Genomic DNA, 17,108 nt, shown 5'->3' with positions numbered 1-17,108 from the left:
CTGCCCCTGCCCCAACACAACAAGAAGCAGAAAATCTGTAAACAGTCATGATACCCTCTTTTCCCTAACCCTGGATCCTTGGATCCATCCCACTCTGATCGACTATGTTATCATCACCTAAGATTAAAAATAAATTAAAAATAAGAATGACTCATGCTTGGAGATATATATATACATATATACATATATATATATATATTTTTTTTTTTACCAAGATAAACATGTCTTTTCATCTCACTTTTCATCAGACTTACTGCTGCGTCCTCATGTGTGTCCGTCGACTATTCCTTGACTGTTAGGCAGCTTTCTATACCATCAACCAAAAATGTCTGATTGGGTATGAACTTTTAAAATTTGTTCTATGGACATTTTAATTGGAAAAAAATCACAATTGTATAAAACTCTTGGGATAACATGTATATATGCCTCGTTTGTGTGTGTGTGTGTGTATGAAGCAGCTAAAATATACCCATCAGCCCACAAAGCTCTTCTCAGTGATGAGATATTTGAAGTGTAAATGACGTGTTATTCTTGACCGTGGTCACCCTGCTGGGCTCGAGGTGTGTGACTACTGTGCCACAGCAGCTGCTGTTGTCATCAATGACAGGATGAAGACACCCGTCCCTCAGCATCTCTCCCAGAGGAAGAAGCCTGTATTTTGGGGGTGGTGTGATGTGACCAAGGGTGCACAGGTGGAAGTGGCACTGGCCATTGTAGGGTTCATATCCACTAGATTTCGATTCCCAATATAATTTAAAAAAAAAATGGAGCAAACTTTTGGAGTGAGCCTGTTCTTCCTCACACTAGGAAAAGATGCTTGAACTTGATTCTTAATAGGAAGAGGAAAGAATAGCCGTGTAGCTCAAACAAGCATATTAGTGATGGACACTTTAGCATATGAAGCTAATCTTATCAGATGAATACACCAAGATGGATGCAGGATTAGAAATAAATATTGATTTTTCTCTAATGTATTGGCGGTTTTCTTCACCTGGGAGAGATTAAAAATAAAGGCTCTTCTCCCTGTCCTGGAGAAGATTTGCATCTGTTTAGTGAGCAAGCTGCCTGACAACCAGGCCTGTGACCCCTTCCTCTGGGCGTTCCTGAGCCTGTAGCATCGTCAGATGCACCCCTCGCTTCTACAAGTCTTCTGCTCACTGTGACAGCTAGTACCTTCTGGAATTAGCTGTGGCTTCTCTCAGAGGTCACACATGTCTGCTTCCTCCAGCTCACATCTTGAAGTCTGGACTTTGTGCTGCAAGTTCAGCCACACAAATTTTTAGAACTGTTTGTGGTTTAACCTCAGCCACTGACACAGCTGAGCTCTTTTTCATTGTGTAAGCTTCGCCAAGCATTGTGACAATGAAGAGAATACACATGTGGAGCAACTCTCGGGAGCATCCTGGTGACATTCTCCTATCAGGCAGGGCCCCTTCACTGAGGCGGCTCTCTATGTTCTAATAGAAATATCCTGCCAGCCTCCGTGCTGAGCTTCACCCAGCAGGTTGGACTTGTACCAAACGGGTTACTCCAGTACCACTAGCATGCTGGCTTGTGATAACTGATGTTGGAGAGCCACCATCATACTTAGCTTTTAAGCGCTCTATTCCCAGTTTACATAAGTTTATAGCAGTGTGCTGCTTCTGCTTTCAGTGTATTGAAACCACACATTAGAGCCAGTGGTGAGAAGTCGCTGCTGACAGCGTGGTGTTAAAGCAGGAATCGGGAAAGCTCCTGGACACAGGCCTAGGGACCCGAGCACCTGGCAGTCTGAGGCTGCCAAGACGTGCCGAGACAGCTTCTGATGTCCACCCCCCACCAACACACACCTGGCAGAACTGAACCGCCTAGCTCAAACAACATCCACAGCCATGACCCTGCGTCAATGCACTCCCCACTCTTCAGTATGTTGAACGTGAAAATTATGAACTGTGTTTTAGGAAGGTCTTCATCTAAAATGTTAGTAATTTTTCCAGAAAGAAATTTTATTATCAGAAAGTCAGATTTACAGAAAGAAGAATATACAGAGAAAAAAAATGTTTTCATCCACTGGTTTACTCCCCAAGTGGCTGCAATGGCTGGAGCTGAGCCAGTCTGAAACCAGGAGCCAGGAGCTTATTCTGGGCCTCCCACTAATGTGCAAGGTCCCAAGACTTTGGGCCATCCTCTACTTCTTTGCCAGGTCACAGTCAGGGAGCTGGATGGGAAATGGAGCAGCCAGGATAGAACCAGTAACCATATGGGATCCTGGTGGATGCAAGTCAAGAATTTAGCTACTAGGCTATCATGTCAGGCTCTTTCTAGAAGACCATTCTACCTGTGTGTAGTTGTCTGCTACCAGAAAGTTTTTGAGTTGTCAGGACTGTGTGTGTGTGTGTGTGTGTGTGTGAGAGAGAGAGAGAGAGAGAGAGAGAGAGAGAGAGAGAGAGAGAGACGAGACTCCCAATAATTCCTAATTAAAACAAGCAAACTCATGTTTCAGTTTAATCAAGAGAAAGCAAGCAAACGCACTTGTGGTTTTTTGGCGTGTTTCCGAGAGAGACGATCCGTTCTGGGAGGCTCGTGGGGTGTTTTCTGGATTTTTGATTTAGATATTGTGTACTTGCACGAAAATGCTTCAAATTCAGTTGAACATTCATACTTTTACAACAGAGAAATTTGCAATCCGGAGTTTAACAGGGCGCCCCCCTGGCAGTGGCTGGCCCTGCTTCTTCTCCTCTTCTCCGCCTCCGCTTCCTCCTCCTCCTCCTTCCTCTGTAATATACAATGTTGCATGCACATTCCACAGAACCCACACTTAGAATCTTGGATGTTGGTCTTTCCCAAGCTGGCAGTAACTGGATGGTGATGATGACCTTCAGGTCTTTGTCTACCACAAGATGAAGTACAACTCATCTATAGTACAACCAAGCTGTGATGCACATCAGGCTAGGTGCGTCTGATGCACTTTTGACCTAAACTCGGTTCAATTCCTGATGTGTTTATCTGGCTGTAACCTCGCAGCAAGCCCAAAGCAGCATCTGTGTTCCCTCCGGATGTCACCTGCTAAGTGCAAGTTGACCATGCATGAAAATTGTAAGTTAGCTACACACCACTCACATATTCTAAGATAAATGCATGAGCTAAATGATTTATGAGATTAGAGTTGCTAAGTATGTGTTTGCTGTGTTAATATACTTACAACTTGTGATTTGGACTGGTTAGAAAAGTATGCAACTTGGGCCCTTAAATAACACACACACACACACACACACACACACACACACACACACACACACACACACAACTTGGCTTTATCTGTGAATGAGATTTTTCCAGACAAAAACCATCGCTCATGGACTTGGTGTGTGTGGCTGAGTTGCTTCTGTTCTATGTTAACCAAGCTCCCCCGACTTTCCCTCTGTTCCAGGATCTAGATTTCTCATCACATCCACGGGAGCCTTGTATATTAAAGATGTACAGAATGAAGATGGATTGTATAACTACCGCTGTATCACACGGCACAGATACACCGCTGAGACGAGGCAGAGTAACAGCGCTCGACTTTTTGTATCAGGTAAGACAGCTCACGATGGGCACACGTGTCTCTGCCACTGCTCACACAATGTCTCAGGGTTTTTCCCATGGTGTTTTAGCAATTGTAAAGATTTTTTGAGCAACATTTATATAAATACAGATACCCTGAGCATAGGTATTTCATGTTTTATAAAACTCCCAGTGAGATTTTTCCTCTGTAATCCACATTTCCTTGCCATGTGTATGCATGTGGTTTGTCCCTGGCAATCCTGGCCCGTGTTGTCAGGCCTGGCTCTGGAGAACCGCAGCGTTACATGGAGCGTACCCTCGTTCACGTAGGGTGCCTACTCGTGTGTGGGACTCAGCCACATTTACCTCGAAAGCAACCTATGCCCGCCAACTTCTGGCAGCAATTATCCTCATGTGAGGGCACTCGGGAACCAGCCACACATCTGGTAAGGGTGGCAGGTGTGTGCTTCCCCTTATGGGTTCACACTTTGGGAAAATAGCGACATTTCCTGGGATCCCTACACTTTAGGAGCTCCCTGTCGTCCCACCGCGAGGCCATCCAGTCACGCTCATATGTTAGTCTTTCAGGGAGTAATTTGGGAGTGTCAAACCATCAGGTCAGAACTAGAGAATGAAACTGGAAACACATACCTTGGCCCTCGCAGATTAAGAATGTAAACTGGTTCCATGTGGCATACATCTTATTTGACCACAATGGTGAGATGGGATTGAACAAAGGTGATTTGCTTTCTATTTTTAGGGAGAATCTAATTTTTATGTGCCATGTTACTTTTGGGGAAGAGCTACTAAAGAGTTGTTTAACATGTGATAGCAAAATATCTTTGCTTGTGCACCCACTCAGTGTCCTTGAGGGTACTCTATTACAATTCGTTTTCCCCATTTGCAGGTTCACAGTAGCTAAAGTCAGCTCGTCCATCAAGGTCCAACACAAAACAAGTTAGAATTAAATGATTGTTCTCTCGGAAGTTGTAAACCTTTTCCTTTATCTGTTCCTTTTCATGCCAGTTGCCATGTTTTCCTTTATTGAAAAATTGTTTTATAGAATGAATGGCACCTGTTGTCTTAATCCAGGTAGAATTGATGACAGTGCAATGTTCCACTTATGATATTCTAGAAAAGGTCTTATTTGCATTGAAGAGGAAGCTCTTAAAGGCAATGTTGAGACAAGAAAGGAGACTTGTGGGGGTCATGTTGGTGTAAGATTAACTTGGGTATTTTAAAAAATCAGTAAACAAGCCCTTCTATATCCAGATTTGAATTAAAGGAAAATGGTCAGGGAGCCCATATTTCTCTTTTGAGTGATCTTGCTTATCTCAAGTCATAAAATGCTGATTTCACATTTAGCCCTTAGGATGGGAAAGGAGAATGTCTGTTTTGGAATGAGTCACTGTTTTCTGAATGGACAGTCATATTGGAGCAGTGGTCAGCATGGAAGCTACCAGAGTCCCTCGGTTGCAAAGGGAGACATGAGGGGCAGCAGAGTGCTGCACCCTGAGACACCTACAGAAGAGCATCCACAGAGCTCAGGTGCAGGTGAAGACAAGGGGAGGGCAAGGACCCACGGCCACACACGTTATGGAAGAGGTCAGAGGACGGTCTGTTGTATGTGGTGGTGAATTACTTGTGAGATTTGAGTAAATATTTAAAACATTGATTTGACTTATTTGAAAGGTTGAAAGGCAGAGCTAGACACACACACACACACACACACACACACACACACACACACACACACACACACACTATTTTGTGGTTCATTTTCCAAACGGCAGTAATGGCCAAGGTTGAACCAGGCCTAAGCCAGGAACTGAGAGCTTCTATCAGGTTTCCTGTGTTTGAACCATCCTCTGCTGCTTTTCCAGCTTTGTTAACAGGGAGTTGTTTCAGAAGTAGAGCATCCTGGACTTAGGCTAGTGCTACAAGTGGTGGCTTACACTGCCATGCCACCATGCTGGCTCTAATTTTTAGTAAATGTTAACAAGGAGGCCAAGGGAGACACTTGCTCAGGCTTCAGAGAACGCACACCCCAAGTGTAGACTCTGTTGGAAGATGCTTGCTTTTGAAGGCAAAGATAGGTGAATGTCATTTCAATTAGATTTCAAGCTGTCTACAAATACATAGAAAGAGTTTGGGTGATGGTGGGGCCATGCTAGCAACATGGCCATTCATGGTCCTAAACTCCCTTTGAAATTGGAACAGATAACATAGGATAGCTAAGAGAAAGCCAGTGTGGGGGCACAGAGAGTTCCTCTGCACCTGCAATGCCAGCACATCATACGGGAGTGCTAGTTTCAGTCTTGGATACTCCACCTGCTATTTCACTTCCTATAATGCAACCAGGGAAGCAGCAGATGATGGCCCAAGGACTTGGGTCCCTGGCACCTGTGTGTGAGACCTGGAGGGAGAGTCAGGCTCTTGGCTTGGCTTCTGTGTCCATTTGGAAACTTCATCTCTCTCTTTCTCTCTCACACTCTGCTTTTCACATAAACAAATCTTAAAAAAAAAAAATAGAAGGCATGTGAAAGTAGATAGCATTTTCCATAAACATAAGTGGTAGGAATTCCCAGAAATTGATGAAGCAGTGGAGCAGCCTGTGGGACTGATGTGGGGACTAGACCTGAAGGACTCGGCACTTGCTTATCCGTGCGTGGAGAGCTGGAGCGCGTCTTAGGCTGCTCGTGGCACTTGGGGAGGACTGAAGGAGCCTGGGCTGGAAATGAGAGCGCAGAGACCACGAAGGTCCTTTGTGCTGGTCACACACTAGTGTTAGTCTGTGTCCTTGAAGATCACAGACATGTTCAGAAACACGGTTCCCTTTGAGAACCGTGACCCAGCCCGTGTCTGCTGTGTGAGGGCACTTAGAAGAGTCTGTGGGAAAAATGGAATTAAAGCAGAAGCTTTTTTAGATGGAAAACATCTTGTGATGTGTGCATAGTTTCTTTTTCATGATACACATTTTTCCAAGAACATTTTGAAAATTCCCTATGTGGATTTCAAAAATTTTGTTCTAAAATACATTTTTTTTATATTTTGAAGATTTATTTATTTATTTTAATTTGAAAGGAATAGTTATAGCAAAAGAAGGAAAGAGAGAGATATCTTCCATCTGCTGTTTTACTCTCCAGATGGCCACGATGGCTGGAGCTAAGCTGATCTGAACTCAGGAACCAGGAGCTTCTTCTGAATCTCCCATGTGGGTGGCAGTGACCCCAGCCTTAGGCTGTCCTCTGCTGCTTTCCTAGGCCATGAACAGAAAGCCAGATCAGAAATGGACCAGCTGGGACTCAAACCACCACCCACGTGGAATGTTGGCACCATCAGCAGGGGCTTAACCTGTCATAGTGCCTGCCCAAGTTGTTTCTTTTGTTTTGAAATTTTAGCTCCTACGTATAAGGGAGAACTCCTATTTGTGTTTCTGTATCTGGCTTAATTTCACTGAATGCGATATCCTCAAGTTTCATACTTTCACTGCAAATGACAGGATTCCCCTTGTTTTAATAGCTGAATGATCCCGTTGTGTGCATAGACCACATTCTCTGTCTATTCATTGATGAGTGGCACCTTGATTGATTTTGTATTGTGACCATTGTGAAGAGTGCTTTTATAAGCATGTTGGAACAGGTGTCATTTTAATATCATGAGTTGGTATAAGTGGTGGCATCTTGGATGAGACCCCAAAAACACAAGCAACAAAAACAAAGCTATGCAAATAAGAGTGTATCAATTTCAGAAGATTCTGCACAGCAAAGAAAGAGATCAATAAAGAGAGTTCCAAGAGAATGGAAGAAATGATTTGCAAGCTCCCTGACAAAGGATTCATAGACCAGCAACTCAAGAAACCTGACAGCGAAAACAATACAACGCGTCAAGTTAGGAAATGTGCAAATGACCTGAAGAGACAGTTCTAAAAAGAATAAATACAAATAGGCAACAGATATTTGAAACAAAATTGCTCAATGTCGATAATCTTCATGGAAATGTATGTCACATCCACCGGGAGATATGCCCCCACCTGGGTCAGAATGACCAGTACCCTCAAACTGGAGAGCCACAATGGTGGGGAGTGTTGAGGAAGGGGAATCTGCAGTGAAGGTGGAAATGTAAACTGGCAGAGCCACCATGGAGAACAGTGTGGAGTTGCCACTGGACCCAGCAAGGCCACCACTGCGGGTACGCCCACCATGGAAGTATCTTTGTAGTTCCAATAAAACAGGTGGATGCAGTTACTCAATTTTCCTTCTTCTCAATTGGCATTTTGAGTTTAGTCATGTGGGTTGGTAAGCCAACATGCTTGTCTCCTTTTAACTGGTTAGTCCATAAGCAGCTAACTCATTCATCTCACGTACTAAAAACAAGGCTGGGAGCTCATTTGGCAGCTTTAAGATCACCTGGGACCCAGAGCTGATCACTCTGACCTGTCGTTGTTGTGTTGGATTCCCTTTCTGCAGAGTCACACGTGACGGCTGAAGTCCCTGACTTTACAGCCACATTTCAGGTGGTAGGAGGGAGAAAGAGGGAAAAAAAAAAAAAAACGTGAAAATGTCCCTCATAATGAAGTCGACAAACTTAACGTAGCCTTTTCTAGTTATTCGCGTATTTTCTCCCACTATGTCTCAGTTTATTTTTTTCAGCTTTATCTGGGTATATTTGACACATGAAAATTACATATATTCAAGTTGTACAATGTGATGTTTTGGTATACAAGTACATGTACTTTATGAAATGATTACCACAATCAAACCAAATAGCATACCCATCACTCCACCCTAACATTTTGTGTGTTGGAGTGTGTGGTGAGAATATTTAAGATCTACTTTCATTGCAAACTTCAAGATACAATTCAGTATTATTATTTTTATTATTTTTTTATTGGAAAGGTGGATATACAGAGAGGAGAGACAGAGAGGAAGATCTTCCATCCGATGATTCACTCCCCAAGTGAGCGCAGCGATACTATGCCGGTCCGAAGCCAGGAGCCTCTTCCGGGTCTCCCACGCGGGTGCAGGGTCCCAAAGCTTTGGGCCGTCCTCGACTGCTTTCCCAGGCCACAGGCAGGGAGCTGGAAGGGAAGCGGGGCACCCGGGATAGAACCGGTGCCCATATCCTGGGCGTGCAAGGCGAGGACCTTAACCATTGTGCCACCGCGCCGGGCCCCTAATTCAGTATTATTAACTACAGTCTCTGTGATCTGCATGAAATCTCCGGAACTAATAAACTGTATGACTGGAACCGTGTGCCTTTCAGCTCACCACAGAGTCCATGAATCCCTCTCCTGGATGTATACCCCAAGGAGATGAACTCAGTAAGATTTCAAAAACATACCTGTCTTCTCATGTCGTTGCAGCACTAGTCACCGTAGCCGAGATATGGGAACAGCATAAATTTTTGTCAGCAAATGAATAGATAAAAAATGCGATGTGCTTCTGTGTGTACAATATATGTGTGTGTACAAATATATGTGTGTGCATATACTGTGATCACACACATGTATCAACATACATGCACACAAACGTATGTGTGCAGGCATATTATCTATGTGCATACAAGTGTGCTTTGTATATATGTGTTTATATGTATTATGCTTGCACATATACATGTCTACGCGTATATATGTTGATATCTGTGCATGTATGTATTCATGTGTGTGCATATATAAAGGAACATTTTTTCAGCCTTAATAAAGAAGGAAATTCTTCCATCGTGACTTCATGGATAAACCTGGAGATCATTATGCAGACTGGAGCAACAAAGATACAGAACAACAGTTGAACTCCTAGAGGCAAAGAATCAATGAGGGTTTCCAGCAACTTAGAGCTGAGATCAATGGAGACATCAACTCTGTACAAAGTTCCCTGTGGTCTCACTTGCTGGGGTTAATGGAACGTGGAGCATCCGTTCTCTGCTGTCAGGTCCGCTGAGGGTTGGTAAGAAGAGCCACGGTGCTTTGCCAGCTGAGGACCTGGGAGAGATCTCAGGAGCAGGGAACCACATGCAGCGCCCCAGTTGCTGGTGGAGAACAGTGTGAGCGTGCACGCTTGTAGCTTGGTGCAGTTTTTAAACAAATTGGAAGGAGCATGGAATTGCCATTGAACTTCCCATTCATCGTCCAGTTGCTGGTTACTGCTTAATTCTTCATGATAACACAGAGCTCATTCCCCCGGGACCTCACTTCCTCCACACGCACTTCCAGGCCGCTGAGCTGAGTCGTTCCCTCGGATTCCATTCCTGAGACTCTATCACCCTTTTCTTCCTAGAGCTCAGGAATATAATAGAGGCTAGAAGTCAGTCAGAAGCACAGCAAATTACACACCATTGCTTCCTAAAAAGAGGGTAGGGTTGAAGTGATACCTGCAAAGTTCCTCTACTGTTTCTTTGCTTCTTTTATGTTTTAAAATGTTTTGGCACATTATCTTCAAGTGTAGACATTATGTAAATACACATGCGTCACAGTGTTTATGAATGCAACATCTGAACATTTTTATATGCCATGTATACATATAACTTCCACATGTTTATAGCTTCCATAAATATGAGAAAACATGATGTTTGTCTTTTTGAATTTGGCTTACTTCAGTTAGCATAATGATCTATGGTTTCAGCCATTTTGTTATAAATGTCCAGATGTCATTCTATTTTATGGCTCAGTAATAGTCTCGTTGCTGGTCTTTATTCCTTTACCTCACCTAAAATGTCATGACTGAAAGTCCGGTCCTTGTCAGTGGTGCCAAATGAGAACAAGCTTTGAGGATAAGGGAAAGAGGAAGCTGAATCCATCCATGAGTGAGGATGGGAGCAGACTTGGGTTCTCAAGAATTATCTGCTTGGTAGAGTAAGCTGGGGAGTTCTAAGGAGTGTAGGGCGGGAGTCTGGGCTGCCAAGAATGTGGCTAGTGACAAGTCAGGAGTAGACGGTCCATGGGGAAGCTGGCAGTGGTTCTACCCACAGGACATACCTGGCATCAATGCAGTTCTGTGAGAACCCCACTGAAGAGCCAGCAGCTACAAAGAAGTAATGTGGCTGAAATCTGAAAGAAGCAGAGTGTCCTGAACATTCTGTTGTCAGACCCCCAGTCCTCTGTGCTGGCCAGCAAGGGCTGATAGTTTTTCAAGGCCAGTTTCTGGAATTCGCAAGCCAGACACTCTAGTCCAGGGATGGGGAGCACCCAGCCTGCTGCAGGCTACTTAAGGTCAGTAAAATCATGTGTTCTTGCCCTGCCCAAATAACTGCAGCTGGGATCTGAAATTCCACAATTCTGTATCAGGCTAAATTTTAAGTTAATAATTTTGAATGGCCTATAAATGATGGTATAAACATGCAAACACACAGGGAAAGAGTAAATCCCCCACCATCCCTTGCTCTAGTTATTCCTAAGGCCATCAAGACGTGAGAACGGAAAGAAAGGTGCAATCCATGCAGTTACAAATTCATCTCCTGGGAACCATCCCTGAAGACCTTCACACTCCTCACTCTCTCTACTCCCCCCAAGCACCCCATTCCCTCTCCTTGTTATGCAACCCCACGTTGTTTCCTCCACCGCACTTAGTAAAGTTATTGTATTTGCATACTTGTGCATGGCCTGGCTCCATTCACACCTCCCCAAAGACTGAACACTCTGGGAGGCATCATCTTCTCTGAAGTGTCTACCATGCCAAACTCCATGCTGATCCTGAACTTGGGAATCAAAAGATACTTGTGAAATGCATCAACAAAGGACTTGCAAAGTCACCAACTTGGTGGAAAACCCTGGAGAGATGACATTCTCCCATTTTAGGAAAGGGTCTCTGATACGCCGTCCCTCTGAAAGCCACTGTCTGATGTTCCAGGTTTTGAGAATGTGCATTTGAATCCATTAAATACAAGGTTCTGGATATTATAGCTATTGAGTAGGAATTGCAAGAAGACATATCCAACTTTGCATAAATGATAAGCAGAAGGCATGTCTGTGAGTAGGGTGTCTTCTGTCCACACTCAAAATCTCAATGATGTGTGTCAAGAGCTGATGTGAGGGGTCTTAGGTGTATTTGGAGCCCAGTGATCCTACAAGACAGTGTCAGTTCTTCATTTCTGCCTCTAAGAGCCTCTGTTTCCTCTGCAGACCCAACGAATTCAGCCCCATCCATACTGGATGGGTTTGACCATCGCAAAGCCATGGCAGGGCAGCGTGTGGAGCTGCCTTGCAAAGCGCTTGGGCACCCTGAGCCAGATTACCGCTGGCTGAAGGACAACATGCCCCTGGAACTTTCTGGAAGGTTCCAGAAGACCATAACTGGACTGCTCATTGAAAACACCCGGCCATCAGACTCAGGCAGCTACGTGTGTGAAGTGTCCAACAGATATGGAACTGCTAAGGTGATAGGCCGCCTGTACGTGAAACGTAAGTTGGGTGGTCACTCATGATGGTCAGTGAGGCTGGCCTCTACACTTGAGCTCCTGTTATGACTTTGCCACTCTCTGTAGTCCCTGCACTGATCTCACAAGAGTCCTCTGAAATCAATCTTACCCACACTTTGCAGAGGGGGAAGTTGTTGCTCTGAGAAATTGCACGAGGTAATGCATCTGTAAAGTATTAGCTGTGTGATTTGGCTTTGGATCTGCCTGATGCCCTACACTTTGAGGTTTCCATTCGGTGACAGGACTTCGACATTTCCAAAGCAATATCAGCTTTTGAATTCAGGATGGCCAGCCTCTGTGAAGACAGAGGGCCAAGGCAGGGCTGTTCTTTTCAGTACCAAGTTGCTAGCCAATCATAGTGGCTAGCCATGGCCTATTTCCAGAAAAAAATTCAAATTCTTGAATGGGACTATTACCAGCAGAAATACAGACCCCCTGGTGATCCAAATGTTGGATTTAGAAGCAGTATTATACATTATAGTTCAAGTGCAATGGACGTAATTCATCTTCAGCTGATTCTTAGAGCTGTCTGTAGAGATATGCTAAGAAGGATGAGGAAGGCAGACTTGGAAGGGGGACAGTTGTGAGTCTGAGGGGCGGGGAGGAAAGAGCGTACTCTAGTCAAGCTCCCTCAGTCATACTCACATGGAGAACAACTCCAAGTGGTTTATCCATGAGAACCTAGCCAGTGTGCCATCGCTGCTGGTCAGTGGTCATCCAGGATGATCTTAGCTCACGTTAAGAACTGTGATTGTGCAAGTGCGTGTGTGTGCATTTGTGTGTGTGCGTGTGTGTGTTTGCACGCACATGTGTGTGTTCCCCTCATCCATGAGCTGTTTTTGGAACTGCCTCTTCGGCGTTATTCACAGTTCAGGCTGCCTTCCTACAGCTTCAGTCCAAGAGAACACATTTAGATTAAACACCCAGATGCCCAACTGGATCCAGCTGTCTAGCTGAAGACCTTCAAATGTCATCCCAACATGCTTAGGCTGTGCTTAGAGGGAACTGAAAGGTAGCATTCACATGCATGAAGCTCATGAAGAGGTTTGAGGAAGAAATGATTTGGCAGTGAATAGCCAGGAAGGTTATCACCAGGTAACCATTCCCGTAAGCCCAGAATGTCTCCTGGGTCCCTATGTCCTGGGGAAACAAGGTCTTAAAATAGCATTGAAGGCTCCTTAAGCCAACCTGTGTGGTCACATTTGCCAATGTTCCAGTTCAGAAAAGTTACTCCTGCCAAATCTCGCTTCTTCCCAATTCCCCTCTATGTCCGTTCTGCACTTGGATTCAATGCCTGTTGCTCCCTGCACGTAGAAACACATCTGATCCTTAGCTACCTAAAACTTCCCATCTCACTTGATCCATGACATGCTCCCCAATCCCTGTTGTCATATACGCAAAGGCTCATTTTGTTTTATTTCCCTCTGTTAGGCATTTATCACTATCTACGTTGTAAAAGTTCTCTGTGGAAATGCCTGAGTTACAGCTGTGCTTGCTCTCATGGTTGTAATCTTTGCCATGTCTGGAGACCTTCTCCAGTGCCTCTCACACGTTGCCTCCTTCCCTTCTGACTAGATGGGACTTTGCTTTTCTGTTCCAGGCTTTCTTCTTCAGATGGAAAGTATTTGGTTGGGTTTCAAGCTCTGAACTCTGCTCTTTGGGCTCTTCCATTTTAGTGTTTTCATTTCTGTGGCTTCAGGTTCTTTCCTTAATCTCCATTTTTTGCCTTGTTGGCTTCCCTCCTAAGTCTCAGAATGGCCTATCTTTCAATTTTATAGCAGGTGACCAGTTATGTTAAAAGCAGGGTAGGATAGCACACAACATCCCAAACATTCTCCTCCTTCTAAATGGCTCTTCTTCCTTATATATGCATCCAGCTAATTACAAATACCAACTTTAAATATTGGATCCTTGGCCCATCCTATCTATATACAAGTCCTTGCCTAAACATATATTTAACTGTAGCACTCACTTACTAAGCATTCTTTTTTTTTTCTAATGTATTTATTTTTATTTGAAAGACAGAATTACAGAGAGAAGGACACATACACACACACACAAAATCTTGTATCTGCTAATTTACTCACCAAATGGCTACACAGCTAGAGTGGGACCAGCGTGAAGATAGGGGTCAGAACATTTTTATGGGTCTCCCAAATGAAGATCCAAGTCCTTGGGTTATCCTCCACTGCTTTCTCAGGCAATAAGCAGGGAACTGGTTCAAAATTGGAACAACTGGGATTTAAACCAGTAGCCACATGAAATGCTGGTGTTGCAGATGGGGGATTAGCTTGCAATACCATGGTGCTGGCCCCTAGGCTTTCTTGAATGTCTGCTCCACGCTCTTTACATTCTTGCCCATGACAGCACTTACAGTTTGTCTCCCTCTGTTCTCTCTCAGGGACATTCTATTGCATCCAAACTGAATCAGAGGCTCTTCCCCTGACATGGCTGTGCTTATTCCCTCTTTCACATGGTTTCTATGCTCTGAGAAGCACTCCTTCATCCTAGTTTTTATCAGCTCTCTGCATGCTGATAGCTAAGGATGCTCCTGGTTTGCATGTGACCCCTGCCCCACCTAAGATATGCCTGTCCCAGCCCCTTCTTCCTCTGCCTGGTTGCTAGGAACACTTTCATGAGAACCAAAGACCAAAGGGTCTGGACCCAAATACATCAGTGTGGTTTGATGAGATGTCAGGAATAACTACAGCTAAATTCTGTTTTTGGTCATTCACCTGTTGGATGCTTTAGGCTATTTAATTTGAACAACTGTTTCTTTCTTGGTAAAGTGGAGGTGGTAACACATCCAAGAGTACTGTAGAAAGATTTATTTACATTATAAAAAGTGTTTGGCGATTTAATGTGCATGCTAGTTGCAACACATATCATTCATTTTTTCCTTCCTGTGAGCCTAATCCTACCCAACAACATGGAGATATTCATTAAATTGTACTTGATATTGAATTAAGTTAATCACATTGAAACACCAGAAGTTAAGGATGGGAATATCATCCCTGTCCAACTCCTTTACTACATCTCAAGGAAAAATTCTGTTTTATGGTCATAGATTCTAATATCAACTTATATTTTCACAGCTGTGTAAAATATATGGGCTTAATTGGACCACACATAGCATTTGAGGTTGTATGCATATGTCTGTGTGTGAGTGTGTGTGTGAATGACCCAGGGCAAACTGATCAATGCTTCCTTGGAATAAGGCAAGCAGAATTTGTGTATTCAGGGCACTTACAGTTCTATTGAAAACCAACATATTGTATTTCTTGTTGTCACTGGGTGAATACCATCATCCTCACATATACTCAGTGATAAAACAGCCCGACCAGCACCATCCTACTAGATACACAGAGAAGCAAGAGCAATCAAGCATCTCAATGGGTGCATTTCTAGAATAATCCCCAATGTGAGACCCGGATAAAGCATGTGTGTGTTGGTGTGCTTGCCTTGCCGAAAGCCTAGGACAGTGTTCCAATGCGTTCTGTGCATATGACGATCTTGCCTTACATCTCTCTTGTCCACATCTCTAGAGCCTCTGAAAGCCACCATCAGTCCCCGGAAGGTTAAGAGCAGCGTGGGGAGCCAGGTCTCCTTATCCTGCCGCGTGACAGGGGCTGAGGACCAGGAACTCTCTTGGTACCGCAATGGCGAAATTCTCAATCCTGGCAAAAACGTGAGGATCACGGGGATCAACCACGAAAACCTTATCATGGATCACATGGTCAAGAGTGACGGTGGCGCTTACCAGTGCTTCGTGAGAAGAGATAAGCTGTCGGCTCAGGACTATGTGCAGGTGGTCCTGGAAGGTCAGTATGTCTTGGTGGAGGGCTGTGGCGGAAAGCAACCCAAACCCACAGCACCAAGGAAAGTGGAAGAAAGGATGGAGCAGAGCTGATAACTGATGGCTTTAGGATTTCTGTCTGCCCAGCTGCCTGACAGCCCCAATAGCTTTAGACTCACTTGGACCAATAAGAAAAGCATACTGATGAGGATGAAATGTTAAGTAGCAAACACACAGACCTTTGGGTGTTTAACAACACTTGTGAAGACATAAACCTCAGACACTGGAACTTGGCATTTTCTTGGAGATTCATTGAGCCCTCCAGGTCAAGGCTTTGTCAGGTCTGGTTCGGTACCTGGTGCAGGATGTATTTGCAAGGTATTGAACAGGATCTCTGCCCACTTGCGCCGGTAGCATCCCATGCCACATGGTAACCATCAAAGATGTCCTCAGCTGCTGCCTGGTGTTATGGGTGACCCTGAGAAGTGAGGTTAGAAGCAGTAGCACAGAATCCCAGCCTCGTGCTTGGAGGAATGACACGTAGCATCCAGTTGGCCCCAGTGGAGTCCAAATGTTCATACACGATATGTGGGCGGGAGAGTAATGAGGATTTACTCTGCGGTATAGTATGTCTTGGGTGTGTTTTATTGTTAGTGTTCCTTAACTGGTGATCATATATTTAAAGCTCTGAGTTTAGTCATGAGCCAGAAAAAAGAAATTATCCAGGCAATGCTGAAACAAAGTGCTTATTTACCCCTGGATCGTTACAGTCGCTTGCATCCGTGCCTTCTGTGTCTTTCCTCTGCCTTGCTTGTGATTTAAAATTCATCTGCTATCGTCAATTGAGTCAAATAATGAAACAATTTTCCTAGAGCCAGGAGATAGAATAAAATTCATTTTATATGAATTTGGGTTAAAATGTGATATGATACTAAAAGATATTTCTATGACTGCTTTTTAAACCTCACCTGATTTTTAAGAAGGCTCCAGCTTAGAAGTGAGATCTGGATTTTGATTTGAGCATTTCATCTCAGCGAGTGACTTTGTAAAGCAGAGATGAAGTTAACCCAAGACATGGCCCTCATATTAAATGCCCGGCACAGTAATTAAGTGCACAAAGTAATCAATTTGTACAGAGCCAGAGGGTCGCTCATGATGCCCCGTGGTACTTTCATAGGCCCTATTTTTAGATTCTTCATAGGAAAAGGAGTGATTACCTGTCTAGGCCTCCATTACCTTGGCAACCATCTCACGTGACCACGGAGACCTAAAGAGCATATTGATAATCCATAATGATGTCAAAGGAGTTCAGCTTGTCAGAGAGTGACAGCAAGAAAGATTTCAAAGATACACTCAGGTCTCCCTGGGAAAATAG

At 44.1% G+C, this 17,108-nt stretch overlaps 1 protein-coding gene across 1 annotated transcript in view; it reads left to right on the top strand.

Annotated features, from left to right (window-relative positions):
- Positions 1-17,108, top strand: part of DSCAM (DS cell adhesion molecule) — a 600,899-nt gene that overhangs the window by 351,122 nt on the left and 232,669 nt on the right. Inside the window, exons 4-6 of the mRNA XM_040986640.1 lie at positions 3,410-3,556; positions 11,642-11,920; positions 15,483-15,758. Coding sequence (XP_040842574.1) covers positions 3,410-3,556; positions 11,642-11,920; positions 15,483-15,758 — 702 coding nt within the window. The remainder of the gene's footprint in view (positions 1-3,409; positions 3,557-11,641; positions 11,921-15,482; positions 15,759-17,108) is intronic.

This window comes from Ochotona curzoniae, unplaced genomic scaffold (assembly GCF_017591425.1).
Source record: "Ochotona curzoniae isolate NIBS_2020 unplaced genomic scaffold, NIBS_Ocur_1.0 contig_4516, whole genome shotgun sequence".
Taxonomy (NCBI): domain Eukaryota; kingdom Metazoa; phylum Chordata; class Mammalia; order Lagomorpha; family Ochotonidae; genus Ochotona; species Ochotona curzoniae.
This window is presented reverse-complemented; position numbering and strand designations above follow the sequence as displayed.